The sequence below is a fragment of the Zonotrichia albicollis genome, chromosome 4, assembly GCF_047830755.1.
Source record: "Zonotrichia albicollis isolate bZonAlb1 chromosome 4, bZonAlb1.hap1, whole genome shotgun sequence".
In the NCBI taxonomy this organism is placed as follows: Eukaryota; Metazoa; Chordata; class Aves; order Passeriformes; family Passerellidae; genus Zonotrichia; species Zonotrichia albicollis.
Genome location: NC_133822.1, coordinates 73759182 through 73778163, shown reverse-complemented (window position 1 = coordinate 73778163; position 18982 = coordinate 73759182). Strand labels below are relative to the sequence as shown.

Below are 18982 nucleotides of genomic sequence, written 5' to 3'. Positions count from 1 at the left end.
GGGAAGTTCTGTCCTCAGCAACATTTCAAATGAAACTCAAGGAGAAACTCCAGAGAAACAGCCTGAACTGGTGAGTGGAGATCTGTAGCTCATCCCTGCAATGGTGAAGAAGCCAAAAGGAAGCTGATATGTAAGAGAAAAACAGGTTTCTGACTGAGAAGGCTTTAATTTTACTTTTGTTCCAGAGTAGCAGATGTTTTATGGAACACTTGTGTGACCACTGGAGCACTGTGCCTCCTTTTCAGCAGCTGCACACTTGTCAGAGTGCTCAGTGCTTCCCAGTGACTGTGGATCCTTGGGATACCTACGAGCAAGGCTTTCCAAAGGGAAATTGGTACTGAGCGGACACCTAAATAACAGCACGGTGAACAATCCTGCACAGCCCTCAAACTCCAAACAGATTTTTGCCAAAATCTGATCTCTAACATCAGTGCCTGCTTGGGGCCCAAATATTCCCAAAACTGGGGTCCAGTTTCTAAAATTCCATTTAAATCCAGTCCCTGGTATCATCTTACCACACAACTAAGAGAACAGGTCGGTAGTAAGAAAAGATTAATTGACCCAAGTACTTCATATAGGAAATAGAGACTAAAAAACTTGGTCAGACTGTTTAAGGTCTAAACGTGCTCCTCATCTTTACACAGATAGAGAATCCAGGACCCTCCTAAGGACGGGTGTCACACTCAGACACTGATGGCAGCTCCTCGTGACAGATTTGGACACGATGCTGAGCACAAGCACAAACAATTCTCAAGCCCTGCCTCACGCTGAGATGAAGAGGGAAGAAAGTTTGAGTGCTGGCACTCCCAACTTTTTGGGGTGTTTTTTTCCCAAGAGCAGATGTTTGCAGGAAGTCTGTATGACATCAGACTGCTCTGGTGTTTTGACAGGACACAAAATGTCCATACAGTAAGACTGCACAGGCAGCTGTCATTATTCATCCAGCATTATCTCTCAATGGAGTTATGGGTATATAGAGCATTTGTGTCACTGCCAATTAATCAGTTGTTGTCACTATCTGGTTATCAAACAAGCAATCTGGGAAATCTGAACCATTCCCACTCCCAATGGTGCAGATTCCTCTCAGCTTTCACGCTGTGTGATTAGTTCCCCTCTTCCCTAATGCTCAGAAACTACTCACCAAAAACTTTTTATCAGAAAAGAAACTTTCAGATGCAACTTTATAACGAATTTGCTCAGACTTACGGAAACGTCTATTTCAGATGTTTTATTAGCTATGCCCACGATGACTGGCACCACAACAAGCCCTGCAGTTTAGTTTGTGCAAAACTTGTTAGCCCACATCTATGTTTATAAAGAATTATAAAATAATATAAAATTATTAAAACATCTCTATAAAATTATAAAGATATTATAAAATTATAAAAACATCTTTATAAAGAATTTGCTCCGACTTACAGTAACATCTATTTCAGATGTTTTATTAGTTATGTCCACGATGACTGCAGAACAAACCCTGTAGTTTAGTTTGTGCAAAACTCGTTACCCCAAATCTACATTTACAGCTTTGAATGCTGATCTTCAGGATGGAGGAACTGAATTCCCTTGCCTGCTGAAGCACACAGGAAAACATCACACAAGGCAAGCAGCAATGCTGCTGAGTCATTAGCCCTGTTCAGTAAAACACAGCCACAATTTATGTTCAGTTTTCTCTCATTTGAACCACAGCTGCCATCCTGCACCACTCCTGAAGAACAAGACCTGATGATGGTTATGAGGGGGAAAGTTGATGTAAGATACCTGCTTATCCAGAGGGATTTTACCTCAGTAATGCTCAGTAACAGTGGAAAGCTGAAACCACCTTTTTCCCCTCAAATGGCATTTTTGTCATTGAAAGTGGGAATGAGTGAATACAGAGGGCTGACAGACAGAGCTTTATCAGAGAACAGGTTCAAGCTTGCATCAAGGCAATTCCAGCATTTCCAGCCTCACCCCTCTGCTTCCTTTACAGCCTCTGACAATGCAAGGGTCATCTTCCATCCTCACTGAGGCACTGCTCTCTCTGTGGATCCTGGGAATCAAGGCAATCCCACATGGCAAATATTGTGGTTATTGTGCTTTTTTGAATGAACTGGGCAAAAAAATCCAAAAGACAATTAAGGAGGCAATGCAGGGTGTTCTGTACTATCATTAATCTGTAGGGGGACTCAGAGGTGGGGAGAGGAACGGGAGCCTTGGATTCCAAATCCATCCCTGCAAGCCAACGGGGGACCTCAGAATGAGGGGCTGCATCTTCACTGACAGAGAGCTCCTCTGCCACAGGAACAACCAGGTGCTAGCTCTTCTTCTATAAATACAGCGTGCATTTCATTTGCAAAAAACAAAAACTGGATTTTGACAAGCAGGGATAAAAAAAGCACTTCCTGTTGATCTCACAGCACACTACTGAAGCCATGACCCGACTTAAAATTCTCTAGTGAAATAACAAAGACGTGTTTATTGTTCCATAAACAAACAAGAGACATTCCTTGGCTTTGTCCTCACTGAGATAACGCTGTGTATGGGATTTTGCTGGGAGCAACAAGCTGAGCATTGTGTCAGGTCCTTTGATCTCCCCTGCCTCAAGTACACAGAGCCTGAAAGATGAGTGATAGGGAGGACAGAGAGAGAAGGAAAGAGGGAACATGCCACTTTCCTGACCTTTTACTGCCTGATGGCCAGATGACACAGGCTGTGCAGGGAACACCAGAATTTTAAGATAAGCAGGGGAATGTCTGAAGTAAGAAGAGTTCCTCCTTGAAAGAGACTGCAAAGCCATTTAAAGGTGGGTTTGGACCAAAACCATCCAAACATGAATCTTTCTTTATGAATCAACAAAGTCACCACTGAGCTAAACTGGATTTGAACAGAGTTTGGAAGGCACAGTCTTTCTAGTCTAGCAGCTAAGCTGAGCTCCATTCATGTCAGCATAGGTGGGCATCTGTTTGGAATCCTCTATGATAAAACCTTTCCAGACGCAAATCCAGCCTGACTCTCTCAAATGGCACCACAAGTTAAGAGGCATGCCCAATTTCTATCAGATAGACTGCAGTGGTAGCTAAAAATCACTGGTAAGATGTGAGGAAAAATCAGCTTCAGTTTATTTCTAGCATATACATGCCCCTAGAGATCAGATCTGAAAAATCCAAGAGAGTCTGCAAAGTCAGGAATCTGAGCCTCTCCCACTGACTGGCTGCCAAACTCTCCCTCTAACTCCAGACATGTAGCAAAACAACATAGGTGAATTTGGTCAATATTTTCATTTAATGTCCTCTGCACAGGAACAAGAGGCCTTTGAGGCTCTCAACTTTTCCATAACCTAAACTCATCCTAGGATCCTCATGCCTGCAGTCACTTTTGCACAAAGCCCACCTTTTAACAAGAGAACTGTTATTGTGATAGAGCCCTTTTAACCAGGGTTCTTCAGCCCACAGCACGCACAGATACAGCCCAGAGCTGCTCCTGAAATGAAAGTAAACCATCCTACCATCTCACTGGAGCACTGAGGCATTATTTTAGGACTGAATGACTGAAAATATAAGAATTAGAGTCAGTGTTGTTCCTGCACTGCTAGCTGGCTCCATGTTTGCTTTTCCTTTTTCCCTCCCTCTTGCTTCCATATGTCTGCTCATGTGTGTTTGGCTATTAAAAGCACTTTATCAATACTGCAACGCCTTAAAACTCATTTCAGAGGGATGACTTCTGTGGCTCCCATGATTCCTGAGCCGCCCACGGCATTTGTAACTTGGAGAATCAGAAACTACCACACAGACAATGTTGCTTTTCATACAAAGGCACAATGGGAACGAATGTATTAACCTCCGTGGTGCATGGAATGTGTCAGCTTACACACTGGCAGCTATTTCTGTGAAACTCAGCTCACTTCCGCTGGCTGCGGTAAAATAAAACAAAATAAAGCAAAAAAATAATGAAAAAAAATTCTTCCCCAGAGCAGTGTCCCACGCTCCAGCAGGCTGGCCAAACAAGTGGAATATGTGATGTGTGCTGCACACACAGGGCTGTGGGCCAGCCTGGGCTGGAGGATGCATCGCACAGAGCCCAGGCTGAGCCTGGTCCTGCAGGTACAGAGCTCTGCTGCTCCAAGCTCAGAGAGAGGGACATGCACTGCAGGTCACAGCTTGGGGCTTCTCTGGTTCTAGAACAGAGTGGCAACACAGACTCTGCAGAATCAGAGATGATTTGGATCTTGACTTCCTCTCAGTCCCAAATATTACTTGGCTTCCTCCTACCAGCCCAGCACACACAACAGGCAGCAAAACTCCCGCTGTGGCACTGGACACCACAAACCAAGGGCTGTGTGGCTGACCAGGAATATCCAGACTTGCTAGCATTAAGACCCATGGACAGCCTAATGCCTCCAAAATTCAGAATACTGACAGTCTCAATCAGATACATCTGGCTACCAGGTCAACTCTTTATTGTAGCTGAAAACAACTCCAACCCTTCAGTATGTTTCCACCTGTTCTCTCATTGTCCATGGTAAATTAGAATAATCACTAATTATCTGCACTACAGCAGTGCCTAAAATGCTCTGGGCACCATAAAACACAGTAGGGGGGGCCAGTTATTGCTCTGAAGAGCTTAGGGCCTGAAAGGACATAATCATGTTAACGACTTCTAAGCAGTTTAAAAGTGCTTGTCAGGACAGAGCTCTTCTGCCTGACAATCCATTCCAGCATTTTGGTGTTTTACAGCCTGCAGGAGGACGATCTAATGGAAAGCTGCCCTGGTTTCAGCTGGGACAGCACTGCCTTTCTTCTCTAGATGGTACAGTGCCGTGCTTTGGATTCAGGATGAGAATAATGTTTGGTAACACATTCATGTTTGGGCTGCTGCTCAGTAGTCCTTACCCTAAACCAAGGATTTCTCAGGTTGTGAGAAGCTGCACAAGAGCACTGGGAGGCAGCAAGGCTGGGACAGCTGACCAAAGGAATATTCCACAGCAGAGAATGTCATGTTCAGTTAATGAATTGGGGTCAACCACTGATGGGGACAGGCTGGGCACTGGTCAGCAGGTGGAGAGCAATTGTTTTCCTGGGTTTTATTCTTCTCTCTTTTCCATTAAAATCATTGCTATTACTAGCATTGCATTTTACTTGATACCAGTTGTGGAACTGTTTTTATCTCAGCCCCCAGGTTTTACCTTGTATTTCCAATTCCCACTTTTGGGAAGCCAGAGAGTGGCTGGGTAGCTCTGAGCTGTTGTCTGGGGTTAAACCACGCCAGCAAGAAAAGCAAACGTCCTGCTATGAGGAAACTCAAAGTACAAACCTAAAGGCAGTTAACTTGGCAACAGGGACACAAAAAAGCACCAAAAACTTGCAGCAAGGTGAGAGGACAACGTGTTATCACTTGATGACTCCTCTGCTCAAGATGCAAATTCCGTGCGCAGAGAACAGCCCGCAGACCCCTGTTAATTGCGCTGCGTTGCACAGGAAAGGAAAACTGGTTTTCATATTTACTTAACCTCTGCCTCCCCTGCATTGAGCCGGGACTTACCTGCAGTTGGAGAGGGCCTAGGCCCGGCGTTGCTGCGGCAGCAGCTGCCATGGTAGTTGGGATCAGCTGAACGGGGTAGGGGTCACCTAAGTAAGAGAATAATAGAGGCGTCAGCACCTTTTATCTGCTCTCCACCTGCAAATTAAAGTCCTGCATTCACTCCTTCCAAAAGCCTTCCTTTGTGTGCCTTGTTGAGGCCTAATGAAAAGCTCTATTGTGCAGCCTTTTACTAACACTCTTTTCACAATTCTGGCTGGGAGAGGAATGTGAATAAAAGGCACAAGCAATTAAGGCGGAAACCTCATCCTTTTTCATGATGTATTTAGGGAAATGGAAAAAAAAAGTGCACATTGATCAGAAGGCTGCACTTCAAAAAAAGGAAAGAAAGAAGATGGGGGTGGAGGAGAAGAAAAGGAAAACAGTACAACCTTGATAAGATCACAGCATTAGAAGGGAACAAATTTACAAGCTTGTCCAAAATATGAAGTTAACTAAACTCCGCTCACTGTTAGCAAACTGAGCCTCACGCAGAGCAGAAATGGCACTCAACTGAACACTGTTTTCTTTCAGGGGAGAAAAAAAATCTCACTTCAGTGGCAGGGTTTGACCCCGCAACAGGAAAAAGCACGTGAAGCTAAGGAAACCAGATACCAGCCTTTGAAATCCCTGCACCAACTCCACTTCATGGCTTGAGATTCCATTTTGATCCTGAAGGAAAACTACTTCAACTTTTAGTAAGAACTGCATTGTGCTTAATGAGATAAAGGGAGCCAGTAAAGGCTTTAAGAAAAATTGCAGGCATTTATAAAGGAAAATTACCTGAAATGGCAAAAAATTGAGATGGAGCCCAGCTCGTTTTAATGATATGGAGAGCTCACTTCTGGTCAACTCTAACACTTCTGATATGTTAAAATAAACTTCATACTGCCCCATCCACAAAACTATGAAGAAAACTAGCAAAAATAATAAGAAATGTTACACACATTATATTGGTTATTCAAGTTATAAAGTGTTTTAATGCTTTCCACCCAAACAAGGCTTCCTAGAGCATTTCTGTATGTCCCTATGTTCTGATTTCTGTAGCACAAAAACACACTACGGAAGACTACGGAAAAAGCAGAACACTATATCAGGAAAATCTACCTAAATGTTGCTGAACGTATCATTAAAAAGGTAGATTAAAATTTTCCCCCTTTTATTGTGCTGTTTTGAAAGAACTGGGCAAAAAAATACAAAAAGACAATTAAGGACGTAATGCAGGCTGTTCCGTGAAATCATTAATAATTATTATTGAACTAAAGTTTCAAATGTTATCAAGCCTTAGTTGCAGGAAACAAAGGGAAATAAATCTATGTAATTTTTTTTTAATGTTAGAAATAAGCTGTGTTGGTTGTACACACATTCAGGTAAGTGGCTAATGTTTATTTTCCCTTTCTAAAATGTAACTTTCTTCAGTTAGACTTTGTCACTCAAGGATTTTGATCTCCTCCTATTAAGAATTAAACACCACAACTTCCAGTAATGGAGGACCAGCAGCAACTGGGCTGGCAAAGCATCCTAACAGATATTTAACTTAAATAAATGTGCCTGTTTATATTTAAGAACACCTTAAGTAATGCTTTGTTGACTGAAGCCATTCAGGGCTGGCCAGCCAAGCAATGCAACCCAAAATGTCCACAGGCATCCCCATTACCAAGGGTCTCCGCCAAAACAATTCCATTTATTTATTTGTCAGTGGGCAGCTGATTTCCTGAGGACTGAATCAAAACCCTTTCTGAGCTGGCATTTTCTGGAGAGCTGCCTTGTGACCTGAGCAGGGACCTCAGACACGGGCAGGCACAGAGAAAAGGGAACAGTGGCCAGAGAATCAGGGACAAAGGTGTCCAGCTGCTTCCCCAGCGCCCCAGAATGAGCTCAGCATCATTCCAAAACTCCCTCCTAAAGAAGACGTTCTGATCAAATAACTGCCATGAAAGAAAATAAAATTTTTAGTTTTTCAACTGACAAAAAGAAGGAATGAGGGAAATTTTCACAGCAGGATGCGGATTCTTACAGTCCATTAAATTTCTAGTTCTGGATGATTTGTATTAAAACACAGATATTAAAAAATCAGCTTCCATGCACTCTCCCACATTTCTCTCCACACACAGCCTCAGTCCATCATGCCAATTCCTAAATCCCACTATTCCCACCAACAGCCCAGTGGAAGAGCCAGGACTAAAACCCACAGAGAGCTCCAGACCCAGGGAAGGTTCTGGAACTCCATCCATGAAGCACTCGGACACTGACACAGTGCAGGAGCACCTGCCAGCCCCCAAAACACCAGCAAAGAGCTCAGCTCTTGTCTGATAAATACACATTTTCTGCTGTTGCTCTAGAACATGCTGCATCTTTCATTGCATCCTTAAATTTATTCCCATATCAGAGTGAACTTACTGACTAAACAGTTTTAGCTAATTCTGAAACCTGGGAAATGCATGTCTTAACTATTACATTACATCTTATTTTTAGATGTAAGAAGTAGCTGCATTTCTTCCCAAGCTCTAGGAGCATTTCAGGAATGTGAGACAAGACAGGCAGTTCTCAGAAATGGGCATTTCCCAAGCCACTCACAAGTCTGTCACTCTGAAAACACCAATAAAACCTCAAACAACCATATTGCATTCCCATTTCCAAAATTCATTATTAATCAAATGCATGCAGGCAGGAGCAGCTTTCAGCCACCAAAAGAAACATTTTGTGCAGTCATTTCATGTTCCAAACTACCTCTCTTGTTATGTGTGAACTTTTTGCACAAACAAAGCAGCAGAGAGAAGTTTTATTGTTGTTTTCCTTTAGTAGGCCATATGGTAAAACACGGAGCAGATCAAAGGCTGCGATTTTTATGGTGACAACAAGGTAAAAACCATTTCATTAGCTGGTGCATTATTGCCTAATACATAATTATTTCCCAGCTAGCTGGTGACATCACTTTGAAGAGCAGAACTCTTCAAGTCTGGCTGCATAAAGAGAACCCAGGATTTGTGCACTGGGGATGCAGCAGCTGCAGAAGGGAAGGGGAAATGCCAGCCTGGGGGAGCTGAGGGGGGAAAATTCATGTGAAATATTAAAATACAGAGGAATCTTATTGGTGCCCTCTGTGGGCAGTGCCAGAGCACGAGGCTGCGTCCTCAGTTCTGTGCCAATACTTTATTTCTCTCTCTATCCTTCTTCTGGTCCATCTTCCACAAACATACCCAGAACCTCCTTCCTGATAATTTATGCACTGCAACTTCTTTCAATTCCAAATCACACCTTCATCCTTGCCCAAAATAATCTTCCAAGATCTTGCTTACAAGAGGATTTTCCATGAAGCACATTCACTCCCAAACCACTCCTTCTATGAACTCTCCTGTGATCCTCACTGAAAACCCTTTTCTGCAGAGTTAAGTTGAGGTTCAGAGCCAAGGGGACATCCTGTCCCAGCACACAAAATAACGAAATAATAATTCCTGTGTTTAGGAACTGCATTTTCAGCTGACTGGCTACCAGCTCACAGGTATGAAATGATTCTGTACTTGTGGAAATACAACAATGCCTCTATAACCATTTATATGTTTTGCAAAATTTTATCAAAGGAGTTTTTAAAGTTAAAAAACATTAGGACTTTTTTTTTTTAAAGTGAAAATAAAGCATAAGAGTTAACATGATGTCTGTTGCACCATTCACCAAAACCCTAAAGATGTTTTTTGTATTCCTTTTTCTGTCACTCATCTCATTTATTCTCCTTCATGGTGCAATCCCCCCTAGTGTCTTGTCTTGTCTCCTGACAGGCTGCAAGCTCTTCAGAGCAGGCACAATTGTCTTACTTGCTATATAAATCAAGTTACATGCTAATGTTAAATTATAATGTTTTGACAGGATTTTAAAGTTGAACCTGATTATATGAAACAATAGAACACTGATTTTTTTTTCCCCCTGAAATTTTCTTTTCTTAAAAGAAGGATATCAGAAGAGGAGAAGTAGGGCATTTATTGCCTGTGATTTTTAAAAAACTCATTGCTTTTCTCCTACCTATCTTTCAGGGACAGCAAATGAAAAAAGGTTGGAGACCATGGAAAAAGAGAAAAGAAAACAGTGTAAAGAATATGAAGAGTAGGAAACAAAACCTAACTCTTAAATTATATTTTCCAAGACCTGCATGCTAAACTAAATTCCATGAAAAATACCAAAATAACCATTTTCTTACAGTACAGTACATTCTGTTGACTGAAAATGAGTGCTATGTTATCTTCCCCCCATTTTTGACAAATTCTAGAAAAAGCCACAATAATTTTACACTCCATTTATCACTTAAGTGCATTTATAATGAATAATCACAGCTGATGGCCAGCTGACAGGTAAGGCACTGCATTTCCTCTCCCCACTCATTTATTCTCAGCCTCACTTTCCTCTCATCCTCTTGGTGAGATGGTGGACATGCAGGAAAAGGAATGGGAAGGCATGAGCAGTGCTCCCTGACTTATGGATTTAAATTAGTAAGAAAAAGAGTATGAAGAAGACACCACCAGTGGCTTCCAAAAGGAAATCCCAGTTGGTTCAGATCTGCCCCACAAGGACAGCCAGATGTTGAGATGTGCAAACAGCTGCACTCTGTCCTTGGAGCTTGGCAAGCTGAGTAAAGCCCTGAGTGGTCTGAGCCCACCTCCTTGAGGACCCTGCCTGAAGCACTGCAAGCCTTCAGACACCCCTGCCAACCACAACAATCCATGATTGCAGAATGCTCATTTGTTAATGGTTCTGCTATACCTGTAGAATAAATTCTGCTACTCAAAAACTCCAGCTTCCAAGGGAAGCCAAAGTATTTCCACAAGGGTTTAGACATGCTCATAAATTTAAAAATCCAGGACTTTATTCCGTTGCCCAGCTATGGATAATGGTGCAGTTACACCAGACATTGTTCATGGCCTGGACACTGAGCTGGAACTCCCAGCCTGTTTTACAGGTCCCCGCTGTTCTGCCTGGGCTTTGGAATTCTGAGGAGAAGCCACACAGAGATGGGGAGCTGTGCAACTCTTCCATTTAGAAACAGCCTTCAGTTGCGTTCTATTCTGCATCCCTTCCACTACATCTGCAACCCCACAGAGCCATCACATCCCCATGGATGCTGAGGGGCAGAGCTGTCACCAAACACTGCTCCTCCTTGCTGTGCCTATCCACAGTGCTCCATCCATATCACAATGTCTATCCACAGTGTTCTATCCACATCACAATGTCTATGCACAGTGCTCTTCCCCATCCTGGGGGAATACGAGGCTTGGGTCAAATGCTCATCCCTGTCCAAGGCATGAACAGCAGCCCTGGAAGATGACCACCATCTATCTTCATAAAGGATCTACAGTATGTACACAGCGTCTGTTTTTGCCTTCAATGTCAATGTTTTTGCCATGTGATTTGGTGGTTGTCATGACCTGCATGTCAGCTGACACGGCTAAATCAGAAATTAGCACTCGAGTCTCTTTGGAAGACAGAAACACGGACACAGAGCACAAGTAGAATTGTAAGACAGTCCACATGATACTCCATTAAACATGAAACATGTGACTGACTGAAAAACAGAGGCACATCAGCAATTTTCCCTGAGGAACTTTATGGTGTTTAACTCCTAAACATTAATTTTATTGTATTATGTGAGGAGCCAATTAACTGAGAGCTCCACTTTTATCAGACATCAGAATTATTGTTCAGAACATAGATGAATGGTAAATTCAGCATATTTCAATTTTATTAGGCTTGACTTGTTCACCTCTCATATTCTGCCAATTTTAAGAGGTAATCAGATACTTCATCAATAAATTTCTGTGAATTATTTAGAACACCTCCAGCAGCAACAAGCTGATATGTAAGACATATAAAATTTACCTATTGTATATTCAGATCTCCCCCCCAGTTGGATATGGTTGAAATAGTGATTAAAGTGCTTTCAAAAAAACCTCATGTTGATGACAACTGACTGCAAACACAATATGATTTGTTACAACAAATTATCCACAGGGCACAGGACAAATGGGCAGAGAAAAACAATTCTTGTTACCAAAACTTGTCATATCACCATAAAAATAACACAGGTATCAGCAAATAAAAGGCTTCCTGAGAATTTGCCAACAACCTGGAAAATGTACTTGGGGTAAATCCCATTTCTGGAAATACAGACTTGGCAGCTATTGCTTCCCAAGAAAAGAAAACAAATCCTAAAAACCTCCAAATAACTCAGTTTCTCGCACACATTAGTTTAGAATACAAGGTGAGTTGTTCTTCATCTTCTACAGAAGAAACTCTGTGGAATTCAACAGCTTCAGTCATCCTAAAAAGCTGCAGGACTGACAGAACACACCACACTGCTTTAGACACAGGTCAACATTTCCTTCCCTTTTAGCATGGTGACCAAATGTTTTAAGAAATGTTGGAGTGCAGTTTCCTAAATTAATCCTACTCAGCATCACTAATCAGAGAAGACCCATCAAAATTTATATGTGCATTAATGAAAGGATCATACAGATCCGTACATGCGTGCATTAATAAAAGGATCATACAGATCCATTTGTGCATTAATAAAAGGATCACACAGACCCATACATGTGTGCATTATTAAAAGGATCATACAGATTCATTTGTGCATCAATAAAAGGATCATACAGATCCATGTGTGCATTAATAAAAGGATCACACAGACCCATACATGTGTGCATTAATAAAAGGATCATACAGATCCATACATGTGTGCATTAATAAAAGGATCACACAGACCCATACATGTGTGCATTATTAAAAGGATCATACAGATCCATATGTGCATTAATAAAAGGATCACACAGACCCCCACAGATCATACTACCTACAAATGATGGAGCAGCTTGCTCAGAGGCAGAACTATGCAGTTTTTAAAGAGCACAATACAAAACTTCTTCTCTTCTATCACTTGCACCATTTTTATGCTTTCAAAGCACTTCTCAAATATTAATTAGCTCTAAATAAATTCTAATTATTTCTAAGAGTGGCCCTAGCAGATCTGTATCATCTGGTGTGAAATCTGACTTCAGTGAAGTCAACAGCAACAGCTCCTGAGACCTCAGCAGAGCTGCCATTCCCTTGCCATTGCTGAAATCTGGGAGCTGTGTCTATTATCTGCCGAGTGCCACAAGGAGGGCGGAACCAGCAGCAGCAACCAGTAATAGGGGGTGGGATGAGAAGGAAGGAAGGGTTGAATGACCTGAGCCAGTCTGGGGAGCCCCAAAGTGGGAGAAGCTCTGGGAAATGCAGCAATCGGACTCTGTTTGATTTCAGCATCAGCTGAAAGGTGCTCACCTGCTGCTAAAACCAGTTTAAATAGTTGGGATACAGGGTCAACTCCTCAAATCTGCTCATGCTGCCAATCATGAACTCATTTACAATAACCTTGAAACATCAGTCCTTTGGAAAAAGATTTGCCCTATATATCTATCTAAAAATTACACATTAGGTGTATCATAAAATACATATAAAGAGGTGTGCATGGAAAACTCAAAAACCTTAAATTTCAAATAGGACACATTACATTAATAACTAAATACAGGGCAAGTTAGTATGCAATCAGTATCTACCTTGCTAATTGTGGATTATATAGCCCATCACATACTGCCAACTTTTTTGTCCTCATAAGAAAAAGTACTTCAGTTGTAAATAATAATATTAAATATTTTATACATGCAATTATATCTAGGTATGGAGGTTAAAAATTAACTGGAAGCAGAGAATATGAATCTTTTTCTCAAATAGAAATGTAATCCTAATAGAAGTTCCTCCCTTCATCTCTGCCAACTTTACCACCACACAATATGCCATAGAGAAAAGAGGGGAAGTGTCAACTTGTGTAAATTGTCCCTTATGTAATGCAAACCATCTGTTTAAAAAAACAAAACAAAATGAAAACCCAAGCCACTCCCAAGCATGATCTGCTATGGGGAAAAAGAAAGAAAAGGAAATGCAGTACATCAAATTGGAAGCCAAAGACCATGACCTGCCATGTAACCACGGAGAAAATATTTACCCCTCTCCTCCCTTTATTTACCCAATTTTGAAAAATATTTGGAAAAGCATAATTGAATCATTTGCTCTGCACATAATAGAGACTGATACTGCTGGATTCTTTTGAGCATTTCATCTCTCTAGAATGTTTTCCATCAGGCTGGAACCCAGCAGAGAAAAACTCTTTGTTTCCAACACCACATCTCAGAGTGATGCCACCACTGGGTGAGAAGGTCCTGGGTCCTCAGTCACTGCAACCTGGCAAAGGATGGGGACAAAGCATCAGTGTATTCTGCCCTTCCTTGGGTATCTGCCATGAAAGGAGTCCAAAGGGACCACTGCTATCAACTGTTACCATTATTTTTGTGTTCTCTTCAGTCTAAATGCCAGAAAACAAAGTGTGTGTAGAGAAAGCAGTGCTCTTCTCTTCCAGCCTCTGTCTGGTGAGTGATGAGTCCTTTGGTAAGCACTGCCTGAGGAACCCACTTTTCATTCTGAAATCATTGGGGGCTCACAGTTCACCCTCTCTGGGGAGGCACAGGTGGGTCAGAAAGCACTGAATGAGTTAAATTAGCACAAATGTCCCTCTGAATGTGTCTCCAAAGCCAAGGAGCTCTGCAGCACTAGCTACTTATGAAAATATTGGTTGTTGCAACAATGATCTCTTCTTTCTTCCCCAAATTTTCAAATCTTGCTTTTTTTTGAGGAACAGTATGTGAAAACTTTCATAGCTTTATGTTCTTTGTGACTGGAACTGAATAGTCACGTGCAGTTTTTTATCATTCCTATCTGCAAGTTGTTAATGCTAATAAATAACAGAGTCATCACTAGAGAATTTCCATCAATCAGCCACAGAAGAGAATTCTGAAAAATGCAATCAGTCCAGAAGGAAGGGCAGATTTTCCAAAAGGACTGGGAAGATGTGGAAGATCCATTTTTGTCAGGCACAGACACTGATTTTAAATCCCAGAAGGGCAGTCATGTACAGAAGATGCTGGTGGGGTCTTTGGAAGCTCCTAGGAGGGCTTTGCTCCCAAAAGCAAACTCAGTAAAAATCAGGCATTTAATCCATCCAGAAGCTGAGCAAATTAATCTGCTGGACATTCTCTAGATCCTTGTGCATTTGTCACTCTTAACAGGGAGGTTTAGTCTCCTAAATGACTCAGGTGGTGCTTAACAAAATTGTACCCAAAGCTCTCTGGCTTACAGACTTTGCCAAGTGGACTGACACACAATAGGGCAAGCAAAAAAATGGGAGAAATAGTTGTGGTGGTCTGTCAAAACCACGACTTGATGTGAACATATCGTAGATTGAAGACAGCTAGGTGGAGCTTTCCAGGTGTCGCTAAATGTGAGTTTTTGTTTACCCTAGATGCTGAGTGAAAGGAAGAAACCCTTTGGACTACTTATCACTTCTCCTCAGCCAAACATGCCAGGCAAGCACCAAACACAGAGCTGCCTTTTTCCACTGGCTCCTGCTCAGCCCTGCAGCTTGGCACGCTGCTCATCCAAACCTCACTGCCAGAAGCAGCACAAACTTTGCTCTTTTTGCCTTTCCATTTTCAGGGTTACACAAACACCTAACGCCACATCTATTTCACAGATGTGAGGAACTACAGGACTATGGTGGAGTTAATACTACATAGATGGGAGGAACTACAGGACTATGGTGGAGTTAGTATTCCATAGATGGGAGGAACTACAGGACTATGATGGAGTTAGTATTTCATGGATGTGAGGAACCACAGGACTATCATGGAGTTAATATTCCAAAGATGTGAGGAACTACAGGATTATCATGGAGTTGATATTCCATAGATGTGAGGAACTGCAGGACCATCATGGAGTTCATGCGCACGCAGCACAAAGAAGGGAAAAAAACACCTCAGCTCCTTCTAGCCAAGCTGGACCTGACTAACATGGAAACAATATCATCTGCCAGACCTGTCTAACAGCGTGCTTTGCTGACCTTTTCCAGACCCACAGTGATGGCAGCATTCACATTCAGCGTGGCTCTCAGCTACACATTCTGCAGTGTGAATCACTGAGAGGATGAGTGTGTGAAATCACTGGAAGAACTGAATGAGACCATGTTTTGGCACTGCAGCTCTGAGGGATGGGAAGTGTTTGGAACAGTATTTGCAACAGTGGTCCCAGTCTGTAAAATATCAGGAAAAGGTGTTAGTGGCCAAAGAAACTGAGTTAGTGCTCAAGTACTTGCCTGTGATGTTCAGAAGCTGAGAGAAATCTGAAATTGTGGGCTAAGCCAGCTTAACTAAAGAAATCTTTTTATGTTCTAAGTGTACAAAAAATGCAGCAGTGGCAAGTGCTGAGTAACTCAAACCAGCTGATGAGTTAATGAGTTAGTCAAGGATACAGATGGGTACAGTGACATGGACACAACAAACACCCAAAGCAGAGACAGAGAAGGGTACAACAAGCAAGTCCGGGATAACTCAGTAGAAAACTGATGCAGAAGAGTTCTACAAGTGCATGAAAACAAGTCTGTGAAATTCATGCTCTAGCTAAGTTTATTCACAGAAATAAAGTTCCTTCATTATTTCTTAACTTGTACTTATCCTCATCATGTTGACAGGAAGATGAAATCCTATGGAAGGCTTAAATAAAATATAAAAAAAATCTGCAGAATGCAGAGAACAATACAAATCTTTCAAAGATTAAAACAAGTAGATGCTATATTTTTAAGTGTTAGGCTCTCACAAATATCCTCAGAGTTTGTGTTAGTCCATCAAACTGAAAGGCATATGCTATCTTTGATCTCTGTGCAGAGCCTCCGTTGAGATTAATGTGAGCTCTGTGTGAAGAAAGAGACTAGAATAGGCCCTCAGTTCACAAATAGCAAGCAGTCTGCTCCAGGAAAAAACATGTTTTCTTACAACAGTGTTGAAATTTATTGGGAAGTTTCAAATAGCTTCTCTTCAGATGCAAGTTGTGGTCATGAGCATGTTCACTTGTCAGAAAGACCTGTCAGGGAGAAGGTGCACAAATGCAGCTCTCGTGTCAGATGTTTGGCTGTTGTGTAGGAACACATCCCTCATCTCTGACAGCCTTTTCTCATGCTGTAACCAATCCCCTGTTTCTCACTCATCCCTGCGAGCTGATGGCTCTGTGCATGGACAGGGTGCTATTTCACACAGCCTGTGCCCTGCAGTGCCCACTCCAGGTAAAGGAATGCCCCAGCACTTACTGCATCCCGCCTTGTAGCTGAAGCCAGGAGGAAGGAGGAATCCTTGCTGGGCAGCTGCTGCCAGGGTGCGCTGGTCTGGAGGGAACACGGGGATCATCAATGGAGGCAGCTGACCCTGGACCTGCTGAACAGAGAGGGACAATCAAACACACCATTTGGGGGGGACGAGGTCTGCAATGTGCTTGCCCTCACTGCTGGTCTGAATTCACCTCTTCATGTTGGGGTGCTCCAGCAGCATCAGCTGTGGGGCTTCATCTTCATCACCAAACACCTCATGTGAATGACATGAACCCAAAATAAACTGAAATGTTTCACTAAGGCATATCTACATCCCACTTAATTATTCCCCCCACAGCTCATGATGGCTCACTTATCTCTGGCTGTAGGGGCTGCTTCCTTCTCTTTCACTAACTGTGCAGCAGTATCTGTCTCAGACAGTAGCTCCCACCCTGACCAAGCCCAAACACAGAGACACCTCCTCAGAAAGGAAAAATAAGTGTACAAGTAGCACACAGCACAGCCACTGCTATTTTCCTGCTCATACACGTGCACTCATTTGTACAAGTGAAAAGATAAAGCCTCAAAAAAAGGCTGAGAGCCTTTACTCACAAATCAAACAGCAAAGTCTGAAGAGTTAGGCGTTCAACTTTGCACAGCAACTCTACACAAGCATGCAAGTCAGGAAGTGGAAAATATTATATTGTAAGTGGATACTGCAGGGGACTAAAGCCATGCAGAAATTAGTAATCAAAGCTGGAAGTGGGCCATGGCACAATGTCTACTGCTGCTGCTTTTACCCAGTTCTGTTAATAGCTTCTATAATTGATAGAAATGGAAGCTGTCTCTGGATTTCACACAGATGAGAAACACAAAGTTTGCTGGGTTAAAATGCTGAATGACTAGTTTAAATTTAAACCCCCACTGCACTGAGCAGATCACTCAGTCAAGAAGGACTGATCCATTTTTAAGAGAGCTCATCCAGATTTTAGTGGCGCTGAGGCATTGGAGATGGAGATGTCTTTGAAAACTATGATTTATTTTGTGGTTTAAGTAACTCAGGAAAGCAGAGTATCACAGAGAAGCTCCTATGCTGAGGGGCACACAAAGGTGTCACTCCCTTCATTGCTGCCTGACAGCAGAACCTGCCCCAGCCCTTGGCTGCCACTGCTCAGAACACACCATTTACACTTCATTCTATTTTCATTTATTCTCCTTAAAATCCAGGCCCCGTCTTGGTTCACCCAACACCATTACCAGGCAAAACATGATACAAAATTTGGGATTACCATCCCTTCTAATTTATGCCGGAGCTGGCTACACCCCTGTGTGTGCTGACTCTGTCTGTATGGTCTGAAACAGTTTTCAAGGATAGAGTTCAAGAGCACTGTTGACAGAAATTCTTGCAGTGAGAGATTAAGATTGAGCCTGAAACACAGAGTAGATGTAGCGCCACTCACTGAACCAGCTTGATCCATTTTTTGTTACTTCAATATTTGCCTTTCTATTCTGATCCTGTTAATTAGAAGGCATACATATTTTCAGCTGAATTACAGGATAAAACCCATATAAAATGTGATTTGTTCTCTATCTGCACAGATATCCTAGAGCTGTCCAATACCTGCCTTTTCTTCACGTGTTCATTTTTTGTTTGTTTTGTTTGAGGTTTTGTGGTTTGGTTTTTTTTTGCCCTTTTTTTTTAAGACAAAGACAAAGTAACTGTATTCTTTTAGAACAAAAATGAACAGCCATGCGGAATTTTTGCATAGTACTCTTCTTCGGCAAAAAGCCACAGAACTTTTTTTTTTAAATGGTTTCCAAGGATGAAAGTGACTTTGCCAAGCGAAGAAGCTTCAAAACAGGACTCAAAAAACACTAATAGAAAGACAGATGGTTCTACTAAGTGCTTTGCTGCCAAAAAAAATGTTAAAAAAAAGTGAAAAAAATGGAGTGATGTTATTGAAGCTGACTGCAAAGTTCTCTGATGACTGCAAATACTCTTGTCCCACTGCAAGTGTTAACTCTGCCTCCAGGGCTAATATAACTGAAGCACCACACACACACAAATTGTCATTGCCAAGCCCACAATGTAGCTTAAGTCTGCACTTGATTCCAAGTGACTGCCAAACACACGAGCAAAACACCACACTGAAAAATTCCCATTTAGGAAAACATTTACCAGGAAAATGCCCTTTCTTCCTAAATCTGACTGAT

General features: G+C 42.1%; 1 protein-coding gene across 26 annotated transcripts in view; it reads right to left on the bottom strand.

Annotated features, from left to right (window-relative positions):
• The window catches only part of SOX5 (SRY-box transcription factor 5), a 591653-nt gene that overhangs the window by 73069 nt on the left and 499602 nt on the right, over positions 1–18982 (bottom strand). For 22 of the 26 annotated variants that reach the window (XM_026796865.2, XM_074540122.1, XM_074540120.1 and 19 more), the window contains 2 exons: positions 16772–16895; positions 5521–5606 (listed from right to left, as the gene is read on the bottom strand). In XM_026796865.2, coding sequence (XP_026652666.1) covers positions 5521–5606; positions 16772–16895 — 210 coding nt within the window. The remainder of the gene's footprint in view (positions 1–5520; positions 5607–16771; positions 16896–18982) is intronic. The other 4 variants (XM_074540136.1, XM_074540117.1, XM_074540113.1 and 1 more) reach the window with 1 other exon arrangement.